Genomic DNA, 23924 nt, shown 5'->3' with positions numbered 1-23924 from the left:
AGGTCCCTGACAAGTGACCGGCCCAGGGTAGCGTTTGCAGGGGAAACACAGACCCCTTTCACTCGACTTCCCAGAGGAAAACCTCCACTAGTTTCCTCGCGCCGGATGCTCGGGGGTGGTGGTCTGAAGGCAAACCGTTCCCGGACACTAACTATTGCTTCACACCCCGCAGTCCTCCTGTTCCGCGTGCAAACGTCTGCCTGGGTCGGGTCACGTCACAACGTCACGCTGTCAGCACAATGGCCCCCAAAGCGGCGAGCCGGCTCGTGCCCACACACGCCCCTCTGTCTCCCGCCCTCGCCCACTGACACACGACCGTCCCACCACGTGTCCAGCAGGCCCCACCGCAGCCATACAGCAGGGAAGATCCCAACGTTCTATGTAACTTTTCCCACGTCTGAGCTCCACGTCACCTGCAAACAGACCCTGGGGTTTCTTGGGAGCTTACTGTCCACACCCCACACATGACTCGCTTTCCCAGCCCCGGGCATCTACGTCGCCCGTAGTCAACGGGACGTGAAGCACGTGACCTGCAGGCGTGGGTCCCTCCCCGGCAGGCGCTCTTCCGCGTTTCCACAACCAGGCGATCAGAGACGGGACGGGACAACTGCCCTGGTTCTCACACGTGTGGCCTCCGCCCCTAACGACACGACAGCGAGCGCGGTACCTGGCTGGACTTGACGGCCAACTCCTGTCTCAGCTGCTCCAGAACCTGCGACGTCTCCTCGGCGCCCTCTGCCAGGCGCTGCGCTCCCCTGTCCAGCCCCTCCCCGCCACTCTGGGCCGCCTGCAGGGCCACCTCCAAGACAATCTTCTCGTTCTGCAGGGCGCGGACCGCGTCGTCCCTGGAGGCGGCCTCCTCCTGCAGCTCCTCCAGCCGGGCCTGCAGCTCGTCGTAGCGCACCTGCACGTCACCCAGGGCGCGCTCCCGGGCCTGCAGCGCCTCCTGCGCGCAGGTGAGCTGCTTCAGCAGGTCGAGGTGCTCCTGCTGCAGGGCCTCAAGCTGCCGGTCTCGCTGCTGCAGCGTCAGCTTCACCTGGAAGACAGGAACCGGGGTCAGCGTCCCGCCCCGGAATGAGAACGCCACCCGGCCCCCTCCCCCCGCCGCCCAGCGCACGGACACAGAGTGCCGGTACGTGCGGGGGGACACCCGGCCGGCACGGCGACGGCGGCCGCGCTGATGTGACATCGCAACGAGTCCAAAGGAGACGCCGCGCAGACAGGCACCGCGAGGACAGCCGCACGAGGACGGCCGTGTGGGGCACCGGGGCGTCCCCACGAGGCCGCGGAGGGCTTGCCTGCTCCAGCTGTTGCTCGAGGGACGCGGCCGCGGCCGCCACCTTCTGCAGCTGCTCCTTCTCGCCCTCGAACTCCTCCAGCCTCCGCTGCAGATCCTCCTCCACCATCGTCTTGGCCTCTTGAATCTGCGCAAAGGCAGCCTCCTGGTCCAACATGTCGGCCTGAGCACAGGAAACCGTGCTGTTTAAAGAGCAGGAAGACCCGCCACCCTGGGGAGAGGCCCTTGTCTGTCACCATCACGTCCCCAACACGCAGGCAGAGGAGCCTGGGGCCAGAGGGGCCAAAGGCTGGTGACCTCCGGCCGTCCAGTCCACTCTGCTGACCCTTGGGACCGGCTGAGGGAGAAGCCAGCAGGCAACCCAGGTTTAAGAAATGGGACGAACCGGGGTGCCCGGCTGACTCTTGACCCCAGGGTTGTGCGTTTGGGCCCTGGGTTGGGTGTTGAGATGACTTAAAGCTTAAAAAAAAAAAAAAAAAAAAAAAAAGAAAGAAAAAGAAATGGGATAAAGTGCTGAACGACACCCCCATGGCTGCCTCTGCCGTGAAGACAGGCTGCAAGGTGTCCCCGCTTTGGGGATGTGCCACTGGGAACACTGTCACTGAGCTGGTAAAACCAGACCGAGGCTGGGGGACAAGTACGGATGGAGTTCTTTACAATTTGCTTACGCAGATAAGATCCAACGCCTACGTGTGTTTCCCGAGGAAAAATGTCAGCTTCTAACTTAAATGTTTCCAGGTCTCTGGCACCAGGCCCCTGCCATGACGCGACTCTCTTCTGTCACCCGCCTCACCCATGAGGACACGGGGGCACGCGCGGAGAAGCAGGAGAGGGGCGAGCGCCAGTCACGGGACGCTGACTTTCCACATCCTCAGCACAGAAGCGCCAGGCCACACGCTGCCCAGACCTTGTGCACCTTCCTTCCTTCTTCCCAACAAGCCTACTGAGCAGGTGTCACCGTCCTCATCTCATAAATCAAGGGAACTAGGCTCAGAGAGGGTAAGAAATGGTACAGGGTCTCACAGCTAAGGAGAACAGGTCAGAGCTACTGCCCCCACTGCCCTGGAAACAATCTGCAGGTGCAACTGGCCACATCCTAAGTCGCTCGTGTGCTTGCTGGGGGGCCAACAGAAACACAAGCTGAGTGCTCAGAGACAGGAAATGCTTACCACTGCGAGGCTGTCAGAGACACGGCATCTCAGAGACACACACACTACCCTCCTCCTGCCCACCTGCCAGCCAGCACCTTCCCAACCGCGGGGCCGAGTGCAGGGCTCCAGGCCCACACAGTTAGCGGAAGATAAGTCACCGCTGGCAACTCAGATCAGACAGACGGATGAGTTTCCAGTGACGTGAGGAACAGAACTGCCAAACCCCGAATCACTGTCACTTGTCCAAAAGGTTAGTTTAATAGACATCTGAATGGATAGAGTATTAGTGTTTACGCACACACATCTGTAAGTTTTCTCAACCTTGACGAGTGTCGCAGCGTGAAAAGAGCAAGCCCCAGAGCTGCCTGGCCCTCACCTCGATGCCCTGGAGCTGGATGGCAATGCGCTCCTTCTCCTTGATGGATCTGTGCTGGGTTTCCGTCAGCTGGTGGGACAGGGACACGTTCTCAAGTTTCAGGTGCTCCAGGAGGCCTGCCTGGGTCATCTGTCCAACCTTCAGAGAAAAATTCCACAAGGTAGAAAGTGGCTAGATTCCAGACACAAGCACAGCCCGGCCCACCCCAGAGGCCATGAAAGTGAGGGTCCTATCCAGTGACAACCGCAGGGGAAACTGTTCCCCAGGACCCTACTACACAGGGCTCACTGCCCACCCTCCTGTCACCCATCCTGACACTGGGGCTGTCTGTGTGTGCCGAAGAGGGGCAGGCTGGCAGCCCGGAGGCCAGTGGTCAATACCCCCAAGGCTACATACGCACTTTGTAGCAAAACCTACACAGAAGTTCCTGCTGAAGGTATTATCTGAGGACCCTCAAGGTGAGGGCTCTCACCTGGATGGCAGGGACAGCAGCGGCTGGAATCTGCCCCAAAAATGACCTGTCCAACTATGACCGGCCACATCTCACGCCTTGGCCTCTCAGTGCCTAACTGTCCGAGATACTCGCCAGGCTGACCCTGGCCATTCCCAGGAAGCAATCCAGCCTGGGGTCAGACCCTGGCTGTCACAGACTATTAGACCTCCTTTGACCCACCACCTCTTACAGAGAAGGTGCCCAGCTTTACAGCACAGCGTGCCAGCCCCAAGAGGGGGCTCGGTAAAGAGAAGCCAAGGGACACGGCTCTGTGACTGGACCTTGGAGCACATTACTTCCAGATACAAGGTGAACACTCGTTGACACTGTGAGATGCCACATGTGACAAGTTGTGAATTTTGGGGTCTCAACGGAAGCTACCCAGAACAGGAGAAGGTACCATTTGCTGGGCCTGTGTTTTGTTTTGTTTTGTAAGTTTCCTTATTTCAAGGCATCCCTACACCACACGTGGGGCTCAACACATAACTCCAAAATCAATAGTCGCGTGCTCTTCCAGCCGAGCTGGTCGGGTGCCCCTGCTGGGACTTGTGTTTTAAGGCAACGAAAGAATAAAAGCCACTCTGCTCTGTGCTGCCTCCTGAATGTGCCTGGCAATACTTCTGTGTTACCAGGGAAAGAGGGAGAAAACGTCCTCACCTAATCAGGAAGGCGGATCCCGGAATCTGGAGGTGCCTGAGAAAGTCAGGTACAGCTGAGTCTCCTCCCCAGAGCCCCACCTCCACTCTGCCCTCCAACTTCATTTCTGACTCGGGGCAAGACACACAAATGTAGCTTCCTTAACGGTTTCGTGTCTCATGTAAAGGCACCATCACTGCAAGCTTGTGTTAACGTGCATGGTGATTTATTTCCAAGTATGTTGAAAGTAGAACAAATATGTACCTGCGGGGTCCTTTAGCTTGAAACATACGTAACAAATTTAAGAACATTTCTATTTCATATGTGTGCAGACTGTAGATTTTTTTTAATGTTTATTCATTTTTGAAGGAGACAGAGTGGGGGGGGGGGGGCAGAGAGGGAGACACAGAATCCAAAGCAGGCTCCAGACTCCAAGCTGTCAGCACAAAGCCCAACGTGGGGCTCGAACCCACAAACCACGAGATCATGACCTAAGCCGAAGTCGGACGTTCAAATGACTGAGCCACCCAGGTGGCCCCCCGTAGATTTTTTTAAGTTTATTTACTCATTTTGAGAAGAAGAGAGAGTGTGCAAGTTGGGGAGGGGCAGACAGAAAGAGAGAGAGAGAGAGAGAGAGAGAGAGAGAGAGAGAGAGAATCCGAAGCAGGCTCTGCATGGTCAGGTCAGCGTGGAGCCTGATGCAGGGCTCAAACTCAAAGACCATGACATCATGACCAGAGCTGAAGTTGTACGCTCAACCACTGAGCCACCCGGGTGCCCCTAGATTTTGTTTTTTATGTTTATTTATTTGTTTTGAGATAGAGAAGCAGGGGAGGGACAGAGAGAGAGGAAGACACAGAATCCAAAGCAGGCTCCAGGCTCCGAGCTGTCAGCACAAAGCCTGACACGGGGCTCAAACTCACGGACCGTGAGATCATGACCTGAGCCAAAGTCGGACGCTCAACCGACTGAACCACCCCAGCGCCCCTAGACTTTATTTTTTAAAAGAGCATTTAGTGGAGTTAGTATATCTTCTACCTGAGAATTAAAGTTTTAGTTAGTCTATAATATTTCATCCGAACAAAGAAAACCAAAGGGAGAGAGAGCAAAACCCATGTCTGCATTCAAGAAGAAGACAGAGGCTGACCAAAGCACCACTCAGCACCCTCCTAATCAACCTAATTAGTCCAAGGCCCCAAGACTTGGAGCAAAGTGCCTTTCAGCCACTTGCCTGTCATCCTGACGGCCTCTGCAGCGCGATGAGCCCAGAGAAAGGGGCCTTGAGGGAAAGTGCAGAGACCAGCATTCCTCTGCAGCCTGGACGGACACCTGCCCTCCCCACCCCCCAGAATCCGAGGCTGACACGCCTGCACCCCAACAAAATGGAGGGCAGTGGGAGAGCTCACGCTGCAAAGACCTGGTGGTCAAGGAGCTGGAGCAGAGACCAGCTCCGACCAGGAAGGGAATGCACACTGTGCCCCTTGTGTGTCAGAAACCACGTCCCAGGAGGGCAGCGACCAGGGCCCAGAGCTGGTGCCAGAGTCCCCAGACCCGGGCAGACGTGGGTCTGAGAGCTGGGTTCAAACCACGACAGGCGCCCCCCGGGGGGGGCTCGTCACAGAAGGAAAAGTGATGCAGCAGAAGCTGTAAGACCCCTTGCGTCAGAAGGTCATGGACAGCGGCTGCTCCGCAGGCTGGAGAAGAAGCTAAATGAGCGGCAAGCAGACTTTCCCTAAAGGCAACCGTGAGACCTGAAAACAGAAGGACTTAATTTAGGGAGAAGGCCAGGGTCCCACACGAGACACGTCCGGGGCCGTACCTGGATGTGGGCCATCTCGCCCTGCAGTCGGACGCGGGCCTCCTGCGCCAGGGCGAGCTGCTGCTGGTACCACTGCCGCACGTGCTGCAGAGACGCGATCTCGGCCTGGGACGCCTTCAGCTTGCTGCTCAGCGTGGTCCGCTCCAGCTGCACCTGCTGTAGCTGGCTCTGCAGGCCCGTCATCTGCCGCCGCAGGTCATGCACTGAAGGCAAGCACAGCAGCTCAGGGCACCCGCTCCTCAGGAGCCCGCAGCTCCGCACCGACGCCCCCCGCAGACTCGGTGTCTCTGCAGAGGTCACACTGCTGTTGTGGGTGCTGCACCGTGGCTCCCGGAGAAATACAGGAGTGAACGGATCAACATACAACCTCGTCTCGTGAGCTTGTGTACAAAGGCATTTTACTTAATCTGTACTTTCGGCCCATCAACACTGAACTCACAGCCAACAGCACCGTAATTCATGCCCGAAGGAAGCTCACCGGACACACGGAACTTCCTCTGTGAGACACGTCACAGACGTCTCACACTTAAGAGCACGAGATAGTGCTCGGACTTCACTTTAAATACAAAACCTCCCTACAAAGCACAAAGACGCAGAGGCTCTGACACTAGACCGGACAAGGGCACCCGCTCACACAGGAGAGCAGAGCACTGCCTCATCCCCTCAGCGGGAAGCGTGAATGTCAAGCGGCACCAGCCGTGCTCCGCGCTGCACCTGCCTGCGAGGGACTGTCCTGCTTCAGGGTTACCGACAAATCTGAGTGTGCCCGTGAACGCATAACTACAGACCTGTGGGTACCGAGGGCCAACTGCGTGCTCGCAAAGCCACTGTGGGCGCCCGGGCGGCACCTGGTATCGTGCAAATTGCACCAAAACCTGGTTCACCGACGTGGTCAACTCTTGCCACTGATGAGGGCAGAGTGGGAGGAAAGGGGGCAGGAAGTCACAGATGACCTAAATCACAGTGCAAACCAAAGTGGCCAAATATTAAGAAAAACACCTACCATTCTAAAGACAGTTCCCAAAAATTAAAAAACCAACAAAAAACCATCTCAGTTTAAGAGGATCCACGACCTCTTGTCTGAAATTCTTGGGGCCTGATGTGTTTCAGAGTTCAGACTGCCGGCACCTCAGAAAGGCGACCCCAGCGAGAACCACAGGAGACACGCCGTCAGCTCCACGAGGGCGTCCACACCGCACTGCGGCCCTGCGTGAGTGCGGTCAGTGCTGCCGCCCGACGGGCTTTGGTCATCAGGCCTCGCAACCCAGACTTAACAATTACCTTGGTGCTCAGAACTTCCCGGATTTCATAATTTTCTTAAGGGACTGCGTATCGGGAAATGCCCGAAGACTGAAAACAGTCTACGGCGTGTTTCTCAGCCGAGCAGTTTCTTCTTTCTGGTGCCAGAAAAGTCTCTGTCACAGCAGTCTGTCACTCTTTGTCTTCTGTCATCACATCTGAAGCCCTGTCTCACGGCCTTGTGGCCCTCCAGAGCAGCCCCCCAAGCCACCCCTCTGTTCTGCGAGAGGAACCCCGTCTGCCTGGCCCGCACCAGAGGCTGTGCGGTCTGGGCCAACCGCGGCTCTCCGCTGCCCCCTGCCCTGCCCCTCCTCCTCCCGTCAGCCAGCATGGAGGTGCCGCGAGCACGCGGGCGGTGCTGGGCGCCCAGCGGGGTGTGCAGCACACGCCCCAGGATGAGAAGACGGCGCGAGGACAGGGCTGCAACAGGTTCTCTGTGCACAGCCTGCCGCCACGTCCCTCCGACACCAGCGTCCCACTTGTCTCTCCCTCCAGAGGGGACTCCCACAGGGATCCACCACCGCCAAAAGCTGCACTTAAAGTAGGAAATACAAAGGTTTACTCATCAACAGTGGCGGTTTTCGATCTTTTAAGCCCAACCTGCCATTCTGAGGAAAAAGCGAGCAGCGCCAGCCCCCGCACGACAGGCTTTGAAGGCAGAGCAAGGTAGTAACGTTACTACCAACTAGCAAGGGTCTGGAGTTCGTTTCCAAGACCTAAGTCCACCCCGCCCCCCACCTGCCGCGCTCACCTGTGTTGTCCTTGCTGAGGATGCTCCTCTGCATCTCTTCCACCTTGGCCACGAGTCGCTGGTACTGCTCCTCGGCCAGCTGCAGGTCGCTGTTGGACGACGCCAGGCTGGCGTTCTTGGCTTCCAGCATGTTCTGCAGGTCGGTCATTGCTCGCTCCAGGTCCCAGCAAGACTGCTTCAAGGTGTCCACCTCCGAACTGAGCGAGTCCTGCTTCTGCTGGCTGCTGTGGCTCTGCTCCACCTGCGCCTGCAGCCTCGTGCTCAGGGCGGCCAGCTGCGCCTGGAGCTCCGCCTTCTCTTTAAGTGCCTGGACAGACCCCCAACCGGAAAGCGACTCTCAGACGAGTCACTGCCACCCGTGCGTTAAGAGCGCCACCGAGAGGAGCCGAGGAGACTCAGAGGGAAGCACTGTGTCTCCTGGGCTCGCAGCTGCTCTCGCACCAACCGCTCTCCCGGGAGGAGGCAGGTCCTCCACACAGGCCCGAGGGGCAGGAGGGGTGACCAGAGCCGCTCACGCTCTGCGTAGCAGCACCCGAGCTGTGCGAGCACCCGCTCACCCGTGAGGACGTTGGAAAACACATTTGTTCAAAAAAGAAACGAGTGCAGCACTGCGCACACGCACACACCCCAGGAAAGAACACCAGGCGTGCTGAGGGAGCCCCACAACAGGTGCCGTCAGATTCAGATCTGGGACCGTGCCTCCCGGGAAAGGCCCCCTGCTACTGCGCACGAGGGGCTCTGAGGGGCTCCAGCCGGAGCCGCTGGGCATGGGGCAGCCCGAGGCCCGGCACGGCGCTGGGTGGCGGCACCGCAGGGACACGGTCGGTAGGACCAAGGGGGAGTGAGTGGGAGGTGGGGCCTCCACGAGCAGAGGCCTCCGGGCAGCAGAGAACGTCCGAGAGACGGCGGGAAGGCACGTGCCCTGTCTGCCATCAGCATCTCCCGCCCACCCAAAAATCCATCTGTGAGGCGTGTGGACGGGAATCCCAAAATGCAAAGACGGGCAGACAGATGCACATCAACACGCCTGAGGGGAAAACCAACATGTGGAGGACGAACATCAAATTCAGCAAACGGGACGACAAACACCCCAAAAATCCAGTTAGGTGAGCAAACACAATGAGATTTTGCAATAATAACAACTTGGATTTTAACAGGGAGGCCAGAAAGGATCACACCCGCCAGAATCCACACAACTCAAGAGCAAGTCAGTATCCTAGGAGGAAAAGAAGGTAAAGTAAAATAAACACAAGCAAAGGTTCCTACATCACTCGTGGGCCGGAGGTGCAAATGAAGCAGAAATGCGCTGGATGAGGTTCTACAGGGACCGTGACAGCCATCTGCCACCACAAATCACCTTGAAATCACAGCAACCACCACCAGATTTACGTGCACAGAGGGGTCGGTCTGCGTCCCTGGACCACGTCATTCAACAAACCACACCAGGCTCGAGAGGAAGCTATTCCCGCCACGAGCCGCTGCCCCACACCCTGTGCTGGGACGCGCTCCTGAAGGACACCCATGCTGCCGCGACACTGCCTCTGTGCCCGTGTGTCCCCTGCTCCCCACACCAAATGGACACAGCTGAATTCAGCTCAACAGATTTACCCCACTTGCCAAGGAAAACTGAAAATTAAGGGGCAGAAATGGTTTGCAGGAGTAGACTGAACAGATACAGCAAAGCTCCCATCAGAAAAGGCAGAACCCGCAGCAGAAAGTGTTCAAGGGGCAAAGATGACACTTTTACCAGTGTCTTTTACGGTGAGACCCGCCAACGGGACCGTCAGGCCCGCATCCCAGAGTCAGGACCGACATACAGGGAGACACCGAGCCACGCAGGCGGACAAAGGGTGAGGACACAGAGGACTGAGCACACAGCCCGCAGGCCGCGCACACGCGCCCCGAAGCCGTGGCGCCTTGCCGGCCTCCAGCGTCCGTTACCTGACTGGCCTCTAAAGACAACGCTTCCAGCTGACCCTCGAGTCTCATCTTGTCTTTCAGGGCCTGCAGCACTGCGTCGTGGGTCTCCGCAGCGGAGCTTTCCAGGGACACGCTGGGGGACAAAGGCACAGAGCATCAGGCGCCAGCTCTCCTCATGCGTCCAGAGTCTCTGGGCTCCCCACACCGCCGCTCCAGTCAGTCCCCGCCACGTTATAAATACAGTTAGAAGGTTTCAGTGGACCACTAACGCTCTTACAAACGCTCCCAAGAAACCCTCCGGGGAGCTGGTCAGCCCAGGGAAGTATCCGTGCAGCTTTAGACACAAGTCTACGTAAATACTGGAAACAGCATCCCTTAACACTGGACGCGGTTCCTGACCTGCTCCCACGTCTTACAGAACGACAGAGCTGTGTATACAGAAGCGTTACACGCTCAGGACGTGACGAGGAGAAACCCAGCGCCGCCGGTCGGCTCTGGTGGTGGAGGGAGCACCCACCTGCTGCAGATGCTGTCTGTCCGGCTGCGCGTCTCCCCATTGACCTCCCGTCCCTGGTCCTGGTGCTCGGCTGCCGCAGCCTGGAGGACATCCGTGATGGAGGGGAACTGGCCCAGGGCAGCGGCGGCGATCTCCTGGCCGTTGACCACGTAGGAAGCGTCGCGAGTGCCCACGGGGTCCACCAGAAGCCCGCGCGTCCCACGGGTAGACACGCTGCTGAGGGAGGAACTGTCGCTCTCGTTCCCGTCAGCCTCGGACGTGTTGTCGCCCGTCAGGGACGCGTTCTCCAGGTGGTCCTCGGCCTCAGGACACGGGCTGACCTCGGACACTACTGATGTCACGCTGCTCCGGCTCTGCTTCAGGGCGCCCCCGGCAGCGTCTGCGGCCGGAGCGTTCCCACCACAGCTCCCGGCACTGGAGTCTTCAGTTTTGTAATCGGCCAGCGACCGGATTTTGCTTGGTTTGGAACTTCTTTTCCCCTTGGGATGCGCCAGGAGCCCCAGGCTGCCCACCTTCGGCCCTCGGGGGACACTGGTGCGCAGGAAGGAGTACTCCTTTGTCAGAGCCACCGGGCTGGCACGGGGCAGGGCCTCCGGGTTCAGCATGAGCTCTGGGTCGAGCGTGCTGGACAGTCGTGCTCTGGCCGCAGGCTGACTGCACTGGGGAGGAAACCAAAGTACAGAAATCACGTCTACGAGTGACAGCAGCGTTCAAACCTCGCGGCCCGAAAGGCCGCACCGGCCACCCTCCCTGCGCCAGCCCCGGGCACATGCCCCGCATGACCAGGACCGCGCAGCATCCCCATGTATCCGGCAGTCAGGGCCTTACAAAGCTGTCCCGTCAGCCCTGCGCACGCACTCTTCTCGACAGGCTCAACCACATCCAGATCCAAAGCGGCCCTGCTGGGTCACAGCCACCTGAGATGTACGATCACTCAGGGGCTAAGGAGCCGTGCTTCCGGTCAGGCACACCTGCTTGCGCCGGACTGCTTGAGATTCCAAACCACTGCCATTTGAATTAAGTCTTAGATATTTTATCATGCTGTTGCCGTAAACATTCTCTTTTCCCACTAATTTTATAACTAGCCATATTAGGCTAACTATTGATTTTTTATACTTGTATTTTAAACTGACGATTTTCTGAACCCTCATTATTTTAATAATTTAAAATACATTTTAAGGTTTATTTTATTTTGGGGGGGGGGGAGAGGGGGAGAGAGAGAGAGAGAGAGAGAGAGAGAAAGCACGCACACACAAGCAGGGGAGAGGCAGAGAGAGAGATGGGGGGGACAGAGGATCCGAAGGGGGCTTCACGCTGTCAGCACAGATCCCGACACGGGGCTCGAACTCACCAACTGTGAGATCATGACCTGAGCCGAAGTCAGATGCTCAACCGACTGAGCCACCCAGGTGCCCTTATTTTATAATATTTTAATATATTATAATTTTTTTCACTTGATTCTCTAGAGTTTTCCAAGGCATTATCAATACCTGCAAATAACATTTCTCCTCTTTTTCAATATTTATATCTCTTATTTCTTTCTCTTACATTATTACATCAGCTAGAACTTCCCTAACGGCTTTATTTTTTTATTTTATTTTTTTTAATTTTTTTTTTATTTAAAAAAAAATTTTTTTTTCCAACGTTTATTTATTTTTGGGACAGAGAGAGACAGAGCATGAACGGGGGAGGGGCAGAGAGAGAGGGAGACACAGAATCGGAAACAGGCTCCAGGCTCTGAGCCATCAGCCCAGAGCCCGACGCGGGGCTCGAACTCACGGACCGCGAGATCGTGACCTGGCTGAAGTCGGACGCCTAACCGACTGCGCCACCCAGGCGCCCCTCCCTAACGGCTTTAAATGAGACAAAGGATGACAGAAGATAGTGTTCCTTGATGCGATTTCAAAATGACTTTCTCTTAGAGACATAGCCAATCCTAGGTTTGCTCCACAAAGTCAGTGCTATCCCAACAGGGCAGGGGGTCAAGGAGGAGAAAGGGAACCATCTCAAAATGACCCTGGGATGTGCCGAGAAGAATACCAACCAGTGACCCAGAATAGCTACAAAAAGACGGGGCACCCGGCGGCTCAGTCGGTTAAGCAAAACAACCTCAGCTCAGGTCTTAACCTCACAGCTCATGGGCTCGAGCCCGTGTCGGGCTCTGTGCCGGCAATGTGGAGCCTGCTTGGGATTCTCTCGCACGCCTCTCTCTCTCTACCCCTCCCCCACCCATGCTTTCTCACTCTCTCAAAAATAAATAAACTTAAAAAAAAAAAGAAAAATGAACAAAGACTGACACAGACACGCAAACAACTAACACGTAAAAGGTGCTCCCCGACAGGAGGTACTGTTGTTTTCACCTGTCGGAGGACAAAAACTCAGTGTTTGTTGTTTTAACGTTGCCAAGGATGGCCAACACTCGCAGTCTCATCCCTGCTGACGGGGGTATAAACCAGTCCAGCCTATCCAGAGCACACTGAATATCCAACTAACAAATACATAAAGCCTCTTCCCAATAATGTGAAAGTCAACGATTTGCCCACAAGAATATACCAAGACGCAAAACGTTCACTGCGGCATTGTTTGCAATTTCAAAAATGTAGCAACAACCGGAATGCTGACCATGAGGTTGGTTAAGGAAATGCGGGTAGACTACTGCATAGGGTGAGGCGGTCCCCACTCTGCACTCAGGACACGGAGGAAGGCAGCATGGAAAACTTCTCATCATCTACGCCATGTGAGGATGACGTCTGAACTACGTTCCTCACGTAAACGAAATATTCCTAAAGAAATACCCTTCTGTTTCTCCTTCAGTAGTTTTTGTTCACTTGTTTTGCGTATTTTGACTTTTCACAAACACCTTTTCAGCAGCTACTGAGATGATCCTAGGCCGCTTCACATGGACCTACCCCCATAACCCATGATGAGGTCTGGCAGATTCTCCCAGTCTGAACCAACCTCAAAACACCTCTCCTGCAGTCATGGATACGCAGACAGGTGGTGCTGACTGGTCGTGAGCATGTCACATGCCGCGCACACGGGCCTCTGCACTCACACAGGCAGCCACGGACCCCAATGCAGCCAGACATTCAGCTCCAAGCTTCGGTGACAGCCGTGCGGCGCCAGGCCGTGGGGACTGACTGAGACTCCTGTCCTCACACCGGACCGCGCCTCCCCAGGCTGCATTCTGCCCCAGCTGGCCCTGTCCCAGCATCTTGCAGCCACCCTGCCTTCCTCGCTTCTGAGCAAGCAGGGATCATAACTTGGTCAGACCAACATGTGACAGACAATGCCTGTTTCCATCACTTTGAGAGTGGGTATGTTACTGAGGGCTAAGAAAGTATCCTTCCATGTAAAGTTATTATTTATTTAAGTAATCTCTACACCCAACATGGGACTCAAACTCATGACCCTGAGATCAAGAATCACACGCTCTTCTGACTGAGCCAGCCAGAAGCCCCCAAAAGTGTCCTTCCATTTAAACCACCAGTTATGAGGCACCTGGGTGGCTCAGCCGGTTCAGCCATCTGATCCGTGGTTTCAGCTCAGGTCATGATCTCACAGTTTGTGGCTCAAACCGCTTGTTGGGCTCTGTGCTGACAGCTCAGAGCCTGGAGCCTGCTTGGGAGTCTCTCTCTCCCTCTCTGCCCCTCCCCCTTGACGTGTGTGTGTGTGTGTGTGTGTGTGTGTGTGTGTGCGCGCGCGCGTGTGTGTCTCAAAAAAAAAAAACCAAAAAAACTTTTAAACCACCTGTGTTATGTGTATATTATGTAATTTTTTAAGTAATTTTAGTGATGCTAAATTTCACATTTAGAATCCTACACTGAACTCCTGACATATTAATCACCTAATGTTGCATGAAACCACACAGGCCTCTAGAAGACAGAGTGTGGACAGGACCTTGAGAAGGGGAGTGTGGATGGGCTCTGGGAGACAGTGTGGATGGGTCCTAGGAGGGAGAGTGTGGATGGGCCCAGGAGGGAGAGTGTGGCTGGGTCCCAGGAGAGAGAGTGCAGACAAGCCCAGGGAGACAGTGTGGAGGGGTCCTGGGAGGGAGAGTGTAGACGGGCCCGGGAGGCAGAGTGTGGACGGGCCCTGGCCCACAGATGTTGTCTGGTCTACACCCAGACTCTCCTCTTCACCACTGAGTGACCCCTGACCGGCTCCTTACTAGCCAAGCCTCAGGCTCCTCTTCTGGAGGGAACAGTACACAGTGCCGGGCATGTAGTGATTATTAACCACTCTTACCGCTAACTTGTGGTGGGCCGCGTGGACGGACCTCTGCAAGCCCCTGACCAGGCAAAAGAGTCTGGTGCCAGCTCCTCTAACCCATTCACGTTGGCTCTGGAGCAGTGACACCCACAAGGTCACAGTTCCCTCAGGGGAAAACAGCCTGAGGGGGATGTGTCACCACTAAACCATCCACCTAAAGCATTTACAAAAGTTAGTTTCATTTTAATTTTGAATTCCTTTCATTTGAAACTCTCAAGTCCACAGAAAAGTTGGACAAAGTATGAAATGAACATGCAAACCCACCTGCCTGGAGTCACTTGATAGGACTAAAAAGACTGCTTTCATTAGCACGCCAACAAGTCTTACGTGTGAATAAACCGACCTTAGTGTACCATACGATGTACTTATCGAACACGCATGACACAGCACGTATTCTAACACCAATGGTCGGCAGAAACTACGTCACTCATCAAATACACAGCTGAAACCTAGGACTGGCTGCTCAAGTAGAAAGAATAATTATACTTGAGTACTTGCGGTCTCTGCTTTTCAAATGGCAGATATAGGAATAAAATATGCTTGTTCCAAGGGAGGAAGGGCCATAGGCGGCAGGAGCCACAGTCTCCCCAAAGGGTGGGAACTGCAGACAGAAATGATCTTTCCAGAGAAGCACAGAAGGCCATCCCAGCACAGAGAAATAAATGACAGATCCTAGAAACTACATCTAATTACTGTTTTTCACACATGAAGTTTTCCATGAGCTTGTTCAAGATGGGAAGACTTGGGGCGCCTGGGTGGCTCAGTTGGGCATCCGACTCTGGATTTAAGCTCAGGTCATGATCCCAGGGTCGTGGGATAGAGCCCCGCGTCGGGCTCTGTGCTGGGCACAGAGCCTGCTTAGGATTCTCTGTCTCCCTCTGCTCCTCCCCCGCTCATGCTCTCTCTCTCTCTCTCTCTCTCTCTCTCTCTCTCACACACACACACACACACACACACACACACAGACACACACACAAGGAGACTCACTCTTTCCTGCTGGCGCTTCACCCTGTACTGTTTGAGCTGTTCTTCGAGCCGTCTCCGAGCCTGAAGTCGGACCTGCTCCTCCTTCTCCAGGGGCAGGGAAGCCTCTGTTGAACCTGCCGTGGAGGAATGACCACTTAGTGACTCGTGACGCATGAGGGCACAGAGGACAAACCAGAACAGTGGCTTGGCTGTTCCCATTCAACTACCAATTAAATATGATTTAGCTCCAAACAACACACAGCCGTCCAGTTTGAAAGAGCTATTTCCAGATGGAGACAATTGTGAGCTTCGGACACCGACCACAGACCAGATGTGCCGGGTCAAAGACTCACCGGTCGAGCACAGGGTCTGTGCTCACAGTTCCCTAGAGGCGTCCAGCTGGGAAAATGGACACAGGTCACCCGTGGACTTGTAGTAACAAAGTAAGTAAATCTGAAGTCGGTGCCAGAGCCGATGTTCTGAGGTTCAGGGACCCTCAGCTCCCACTTGGCTCCAACCACGCTTGTGACTTCACACAGAGAGCAGTGCCGATGGAGCGGGGCCCGGGGATGGGGGACATGAGCCACCCTGGCATGTGGCCACGGTCACCAGACATGCCTTCTTCACACGGCTACATCTAGGGACACAATCTGACCCACAGCTTGTCTAAATCCCTACAGCGAGTCATGTTACAGTACAGTTTTGCAAAATCAGAAGGTTCTCGTACAAGCAGTACTCAGAGGTTACTCACTAGGGAAAAGCACTGTCACAGGGACGCGTTCGGGACTCACCTGAAAGTGAAGGCCACGCAGGTGTCCCCACGAGGCCTGGGGCTGGTTACCTCAGTTTCCTGACAGAGGCGGCTCCAGGGCAGGGGCCATGCTCGAGGACAGAAGGGGAAATGACAACTTTTGGGGCCAACAACAGATTTTAAAATATCTCAAAACCCCAATCTTTTATTTTGGGTAATAAAAGGGCTGAATAGCAAGCAAAAGGCACGATGGCCCCAGGGTTCTTTCACACACAGCAGACGTGTAGACGTGTACACAGCACGCTGCCACGCGCACAGGCAGGGTCGGCTGCTGCGCTGATGAGAGCAGGAAAATGTCACAATTTAACCACTTTATAGACCGCATCATCTTCAGATGCGGATTCTGAGGAGATCAGCAGCCGTTGTCTTACATAATCCCTCAGACCTGAGCACAGGCCAAGAACATCGCTAGGAACTCACCGAGGTACCACTAACGTGTGTGCTTATCACCGAAAAGATCTAGTAGTTTTCACAAGGCCCAGGGGTCCATGTGGGAAAACCCTAGGTGTCTATGGCCTCAAGCAGGGAGCCCCCAAGTCAGCAGACTGAGGGTCGGGTACACACTCACCAAGCGGGCACCTGGCATTAGGGCTCACGAATCCCTACGGTCAAGAATCCACACTTTAAATGGCGTCTCTGGACTTCAGTGTTGACAGTTCAAATTGATTGTATTTTAAGTAAGCTCTATGCCCAACGTGGGGCTGGAACTCACAATCCCAAGATCAAGAGTTGCACACTTTGCAGACTGAGTCAGCCAGGCGCCTGCCCTAAATGTACAGAATTTTTACAAAGACGCTGCAGCCCTAACAGAATAACGCCTGTGGAGAAAAGGGCAAACAATCCAAAAGAAAAAGGGGCCAAACAAATCAGCAGACAACTCAGAGAAACGACCGAATGGCCAGCAGGTGAAGAGTGCCCGAGTGATCAGGGAAGCATAAGGAGCACAGTGCCTCCGGGCACAGCCGCCCAGCCGGTGGCAAGAGTGACACGTGCAGGGGGGGGCCACGTCATCTCACGGTCGTCAGCGGCCACAGGCCTCCGCATGACGGAGGTAAAGATGCCCCCACCTCTGACCAGGAATTGCGCTCCTGGGACAGAGCCTACAGAAACTAAAGCGGTGACACCGTGCCCACGGGTGCCAGGGCGCTCTCGCCAGCGCCGGGGGTTCCGGCCGACGAACAGAAGTGGAGACCCACCCGGCCACGCACGGGGCCCCGACCAGCCTCAAAAGCAAGAACATGGAGTTGCGTCAGACAACCTGGGGCGACCTCCACATAGCACTACGGAAAACACAGGATGCTACAATTGACTCCCTTTGTATAAAACGATGACCGAAAACACCCGAAACCTGGCTGTTTAGAGGCCCGTGAAGGGTCATGTGAGAATATGGCTTACTTGGAGGGGAGGGACCGAAGTACTGAAGGGGAAGGAGAGGAAAAACAGCGTGTGTGGTATGATCCCTTTATGTAAAATTATGTACGTCTGTGGAGGAAAAACGTGTTGGAAAGAGGCCTGGACGTTTCTAGGGTTCACAGTCTGCCAGTTTGTGACCTGTTTGCCCCTGGGTCCCCAGGGGTAAGCGCTCATTAACATGATTCACAGAAGAAAGATTTTGAAGTTTAACTCCCCACTGCCTGCTCACAGTCCCTCGAGCCCAGACCCTGAGCCGCACCCTCAGCGTGACCACCAGGGAACGCCGCTTCTCTCCAAAATGGGGCTGCACGCCACACGCACAACCCACCACAGCGACAGACCGGTGAAGACAGAGGGACGAGCAGCGAGCGTGTCTGCAGGGTGGGGAGCGACGGGGGCGCCGCAGGAGGAAGGGGAGGGCAGGGAGGAGCCGGCGGGAACGGATGCTTACACAGTTGTGTTTCTTGCATAGGAAGACTGAGTCTGAGGGACTGCAAAGCTTCTTTTCTAACACTGCCCTCAGCACCAGTCCCCTGAGACTTCCTTAGGTTGTCATGGAAATCAGCCACACCTGCAGAGGCCTCGGGACCCAGTGGGCTCGTGGCGGGACCAAGAGGCGATGCAGGGTCTGGGAAGAGTGGCGTCGGCCCGTTCTGACAGGCGTCCCCCTCGCCAGGTCCGTCCAGGCCTCGCCCTCCATCTGCAGCTCTATGGGCCTCGACACTGGCACCTGCAAGAGAGAGTGTGCTGAGCCATCACAGCGTCAACCACGAGAGGCGGCTGCACTTCAGACATGCGGAGGAGACAGGACAGGAGAGACTCTAGACGTGCGAGCACCAGCCATCTCCAATGTCCTAGGAGACTGTTCACTCTGGCGGCAGAGCAGGCCGGGCTCTCCTCACGTGGGTGTGGGGCTCGGACAGCTGCTCGCCTGCCAGGGCCAGACACCCTCATCCGTGGACCACCCTCACCCTCCGCCCAGTGCTTGTGGAATTTAAGTAGTAATCTTCCTTCTCATTTAAACAATGAGGGACGCCTGGGTGGCTCAGTCGGTTAACCATCCGACTTTGGCTCAGGTTACGATCTCACGGTTTGTGGGTTTGAGCCCCGTGTCGGGCTCTGTGCTGACAGCTCGGAGCCTGGAGGCTGCTTCGGATTCTGTGTCTCCCCCTCTTTCTCTGCCCCTCCCCTACCCACTCGTTCTCTCTCTCTCTCTCTCGCTCTCTCTCCAAATAAATAAACTTGAAAAAAAATTTTTTAAACAAGACCAATGAGAAATCTTATGGAAGTCTGCTTTTAAAAAACAGCAAAGGAAAATAAATGCTGAAAACACAGCTGATAATGTTTCTAACAGACGCTGGTGACACAGGGCTGATTAGTCACGCCTCACGTTTACAAAGGAATAATTCCAAAGTCATTTCAAAGCATAAGTGCATCCTCCAAAACGAGAAACCTAAGGTAAAGACGTAGATTAACTGATCAGAACACTTATGGCAAAGCTGAGCACAGAGTCGGAATCTGAGGACAAAGAGGCTGTGCTGTTTGATCAACAGGTGTTAGATAAACACCCAAGTTTAACCAGTGATGACCATACACGCACACAGCAAGCTCAGTTTCACCGCTAACATCATTACATGTGGATTTGTCATACACTAACTAAAATCTATTTCCTTGTCAAAAGGAAAAAAAAGAAAAAAGACTTCTTACAATTAAATGATTTTTACCTTCCTTGTCCCCTCACCCTGGTGGGGGAGCCAGTCGGCAGTCAAGAACCAAGATGGCGCCTGGAGGGAGGGAAGGAGGATCCAGGGGTCTCTGGGTGTGGTTCCACAGGTACCTAAGTACAGCAAGGCCTCAGCCCCCTATGGGGATCCACATCGCTTGGATCCCACGATGTACCCAGTATGAATCCAGGGAACTCTTTACCCAAGCAAATTCAAAATGGGTTTCTGATACTTGAAATGTGAGGCCCAACCAATACAGCTACTCACTGTCATGCCTCCCCAAGAGGAAAAACAGAATACAAATGGGGCACCACAGGCTCAAAGCAACAGTAAGGAGACCGGACCGCAATCCTGACCTGACCTCAATTCTTACTCAAACAACCCTGTGGCTCCATGCTGGATGAGGGGGAAGGGGAGCCTGCATTTCAGATCCTAGATCATCATTCTGAGGGGCTTACAGACCTGGAAGAGCCTCTACATCTTCCTGTTTCTATGACAAAGTAGTTTTTTAAGCATTATATTGCACTTTTATTTATTTATTTTTTTAATTTTTTTTAATGTTTCTTTTTGAGAGAGAGAGAGACAGAGTGTGAGCAGGGGAGGGGCAGAGAGAGAGGGAGAGACAGAATCTGAAGCAGGCTCCAGGCTGTGAGCTGTCAGCACAGAGCCCGACGCGGGGCTCGAACTCACGAACTGCGAGATCGTGACCGGAGATGCAGCCGGACACCTACCGACCGAGCCACCCAGGCGCCCCTATATTGCACTTTTAAAAAAATCTAACAGACGGGCACCTGGAGGGTTCAGTCGGTTAAGCATCCGACTTCAGCTCAGGTCACGATCTTCTGGTTTGTGAGTTCAAGCCCCTTGTTGGGCTCTCTGCTGTCAGTGCAGAGCCCACTTTGGATCCTCCGTGCCCCCTCTCTGCCCCCTCCCATGTTCTCTTTCTCTCTCTCAAAAATAAACAAACATTAAAAAGAAAAATCTAAAAGGCCAAAAAAAGACCATTGTTCCCAAACACAAGCCAAACTGCGGATAGATAACAAAGATGATGAAACAAAAACAAACAAGGGCCACGAGCACTTCCTACTGTGTCTGAGGACCTGTGTACCATTTCTTTCAGACCTCGTGACCACCCAAGGGTGCAGGCACCAGTAATCTTCCACTGACACGAGAAGAAAGTGAAACGAGATCGAATAAGGCCCTGCTCGAGGGTTCACTGTCTCAGTGACGGATCTAAGAGCCGGCTCCCTGTCTGTCCCACCGTTGGATCCTTGGTCTTGGGCCCCTGCTGTTAGCAGCCTTGCCTGCTGTTGAAGGAGCGGGTGCCCGGACATCATTTTGCAAGAGGAAAATGCAATTTCTCCTAGCGAATGAGTACATCAATACCTACAACTTTGCACTGACACATTGCACTGACCCCCCTAAACAGGAAGGGGCCTCACAACCGAGTAAATTATTCACCCTGTACTTCTGATGAATGAAGAACCCATGAGCTAACCTGCCAATGTGATCCAATAACCTTGGATCACTCCCGGACCATTTGTGTACCCGAAAGGTAGATGCCAGGCAGGTAACACCACAGAACCCTTACGGAGACCGGTGCTGCCGCGTCTGCCGGAGCAGAGAGCGGGGCAGCTATCGGTCTGACAAGCCTGGCACGTGATTTAAAGTTGGCATCAACGAAGAAAAAGCGCTCACAGGATTAGCAAAAACAAACCCTGAACGAAAAGTTCATTACGGTCTGAAGCACCACAGTCTTGTTCCAAAATGCAAGGTGACCCGCCGCCTCCCGTCTAAAGGCAAAGCGTCAGCAGCACAGAGTAACCAGCGACTTACACGGGGCGTCAGCCCACTGGTCAGGTGGCACCAGTGACCCTGGGGGCTCTGGGAGGGCCTCGGGGCGAGCTGGGGTGCCAGTGCTGGATCCGGCCGGCACTCTGTCCATGGTCAGGACGGCACAGGCTGGACCGACACTCGGGGGCTGCAAGCGGGCTGCGGGCAGGTTCGGTCTCGGCCATTAGCAGCAGCCCGGAGCTCCTGGGAAGACCCGCACTAGGCCGTCCATTTTGGGAAGACGTCCAGTCTCATAAGTGGCTTGAAATCAAACCCAATAACATCATGATACCTGACAGGAGGGAAAAGAGAAAGAAGGTATCATGAAACCTCATTTGTCAGATTTGAAGTAACAATTGCAAGACTAACATTTGGCTCCCGATTCACATCCATGTAATAAACAGGTTTATTCATTCAACAGATAGCTCCTGAGTACCTACAATACGCTAGGTTTGAGGGTAAAGTGCTGACCCACCACACCGGGGCCCGTTCCTGAAGGGAACCAGCTGGCTAATGCCGGCCCGCCAGGGCAGAGCCACTCTGTAACCGGACCTGAGCCCCACGTGTAGCCCCGCGCAGGGACAGGCCTTGGGAGGCTGAGGAATTAAGCTACTTGTTTAAATTTAAGAAATCTGAGTTAAATAGCCACGTGTGGCCAGTGACTTCTGCCCTGGACCCGTGGGCCCGAGCACTCACAGGGCAAGCTCCCCTCCCAGGCCTGGCATGGTGGCGAAGTTCACGGAACATGGCAACCCTACGCTGTGTCAGGGGAAGCACAGAGAGATGAGGACGTGGAATCGGGGTCCAGAGAAGGCATCTCGGGGCAGGTGATCAGTTTCGTTCTTCATTTCCGTCAGGATTAGCTTTTAGCCCAACCTGCTAGGCTAAGTTCAAGGGAGCAAAACTTTGCCCCAGGTTTGGCAACTGGTTACCATTTTTGAAGTGTACTGAGGATATTCATAACCTGTTCCTCGTCAGCAGGGAAGGTGTGAGCCACTCTCCATTCTGCAGAGATGCTGGCATTTACTCCCTATATGGTAAGTTTCACGTCATCCTACATACTGTTCTGTGTCTCACAAGTTTCAGGACAAAAAGTTACATGACTTCCCTCTGCGGCTTACAAATCCCACACAGACATCTCAGACAAGAGCCTGAGCAGTGGCCCACACATGGAGGGGCTGGTGCTGACTCAACAGCAGAAGGCAGGTGTGCCTCTCCTGCCACAGTCCTCTCCTGCCGTCCCCCAGGAAGAAGCACCCACTGGTGGTCGACATAGCCTGGCACACCCAGGCATCGAGTGACTAGTGACGGCAGCATCCCCCGTGTAAACCCACGAGTGTCTGGCTAGCAGCTCTAAGAACGCACACGTTCCACTCTGCTGTCTGGCACCTATAGGCCAAAGATGCTGTGGCTGAGCAATCGTGCGGTAAGAAGATGAAAAGGTCAGTCTAGCGCCACGTGCAGAACCAGCACGAGGGTTGTACTAGAAGGGACCACTGATAGAACGCGTACCAACCAGCTAACTGAAAAGCGCTGGCTGCCAGTGTGGCTCCGTGGCTCGTTTGTGCACATATTTGAAGACTGAACCACATTCCGGATCACAGAAACGAAGGGAGCTACTGAGGCCGGCCGATGATCCTGTCTGCCATGAGTTCTCTATGCTGTTTTTGTGTCTACAGTCATCGGTACCCTCTTTCATCCTCAAAGACTTCCCAGGGCGGGGGGATAGACACACGAGCTCTTGGAGGCTCCACACCTGTCCCTGCACATCCTACAGGCCCCTCCAAAAATCACTGTTCCACAGGGTCCTGGCTCCATGGCAAACACTGTCCACCAGGCCTTCCCCTGGCTACTGCAGACAGCTGATCCTTAGGTAAGACGCCCACAAAGCAAGGCGAGGCACGTCAGCAAAAGGCCAGCCAGGCCGTCCCCTTCATCACAGGCTCGCCGCTTCAAGAATGGGTACCAACACATACAGTGGAACGTGGGATCAGAGGTCACTGCGCAGGGCACGCTGTACGTGCTGGCCCTCCTCGCAAGTCCCTTAACAGAAGAAAATGTTTGCATTTTGCTTTGCGATGTCTTTGCCCCCGCCCCGTGGGGGCAGGGGCGATGGTGCCTGCAAGGGCAACAATGACAGGTGGGTGCTGCTCAGGCAGAAGCTGGTCCCTCTGCCATGGGGGCCCCTTCCCCTTGACCACCAGGCAAATCCCCAAGGGCCCTTCCACATTCACCATTAGACATTGCTCCGAAGTCCTGCGGGGCCTCAGGTAAAGTGCCTGGCCCACTCCCTTCTGCCACCAAGACACCCCGTGTGCAAGCTCACTGCAGAAGGGTGTGTGTGCATCTCCTCCACGCAGCAAGAGGCCCGGAAGCAGAAACGACCGCTCCCAGTCGGCCCTTCCCCCTCGAACATCCCCCACTCCGAGTGACGCTCTCGACACAGGCTAGTAACTTCAATCTTTGGCCCTGCCAAGTTCCACCCCTTAGCAACCAAGCTAGTGGTTCCAAACAATACAGTGTTTGCATCCTGAGCATCAGCACTGCCTTTTCAAATACAGAACCACTCTGACTATTCCAACTAAAGCCCCTCGGAAGCTACCGTTCCAATGAGACCAAGAACGCCCCTGGGAGAGCAGCAGATAG

General features: G+C 54.8%; 1 protein-coding gene across 6 annotated transcripts in view; it reads right to left on the bottom strand.

The window, feature by feature from the left end:
- Positions 1 to 23924, bottom strand: part of GOLGA3 (golgin A3) — a 45481-nt gene that overhangs the window by 17775 nt on the left and 3782 nt on the right. For 4 of the 6 annotated variants that reach the window (XM_045459625.1, XM_045459626.1, XM_045459627.1 and 1 more), the window contains exons 2-11: positions 21282 to 21570; positions 18173 to 18451; positions 15519 to 15631; positions 10260 to 10918; positions 9764 to 9875; positions 7823 to 8129; positions 5773 to 5975; positions 2825 to 2962; positions 1299 to 1460; positions 668 to 1036 (exon numbers count right to left, since the gene is read on the bottom strand). In XM_045459625.1, the coding sequence (XP_045315581.1) occupies positions 668 to 1036; positions 1299 to 1460; positions 2825 to 2962; positions 5773 to 5975; positions 7823 to 8129; positions 9764 to 9875; positions 10260 to 10918; positions 15519 to 15631; positions 18173 to 18451; positions 21282 to 21390 (2451 nt within the window). In that variant the 5' untranslated portion in view covers positions 21391 to 21570. The remainder of the gene's footprint in view (positions 1 to 667; positions 1037 to 1298; positions 1461 to 2824; positions 2963 to 5772; positions 5976 to 7822; positions 8130 to 9763; positions 9876 to 10259; positions 10919 to 15518; positions 15632 to 18172; positions 18452 to 21281; positions 21571 to 23924) is intronic. The other 2 variants (XM_045459629.1, XM_045459630.1) reach the window with 1 other exon arrangement.

The sequence above is a fragment of the Leopardus geoffroyi genome, chromosome D3 (genome assembly GCF_018350155.1).
Source record: "Leopardus geoffroyi isolate Oge1 chromosome D3, O.geoffroyi_Oge1_pat1.0, whole genome shotgun sequence".
Taxonomy (NCBI): Eukaryota; Metazoa; Chordata; class Mammalia; order Carnivora; family Felidae; genus Leopardus; species Leopardus geoffroyi.
The sequence above is the reverse complement of the archived record's forward strand: the minus strand, read 5'-3'. Positions and strand labels throughout refer to the sequence as shown.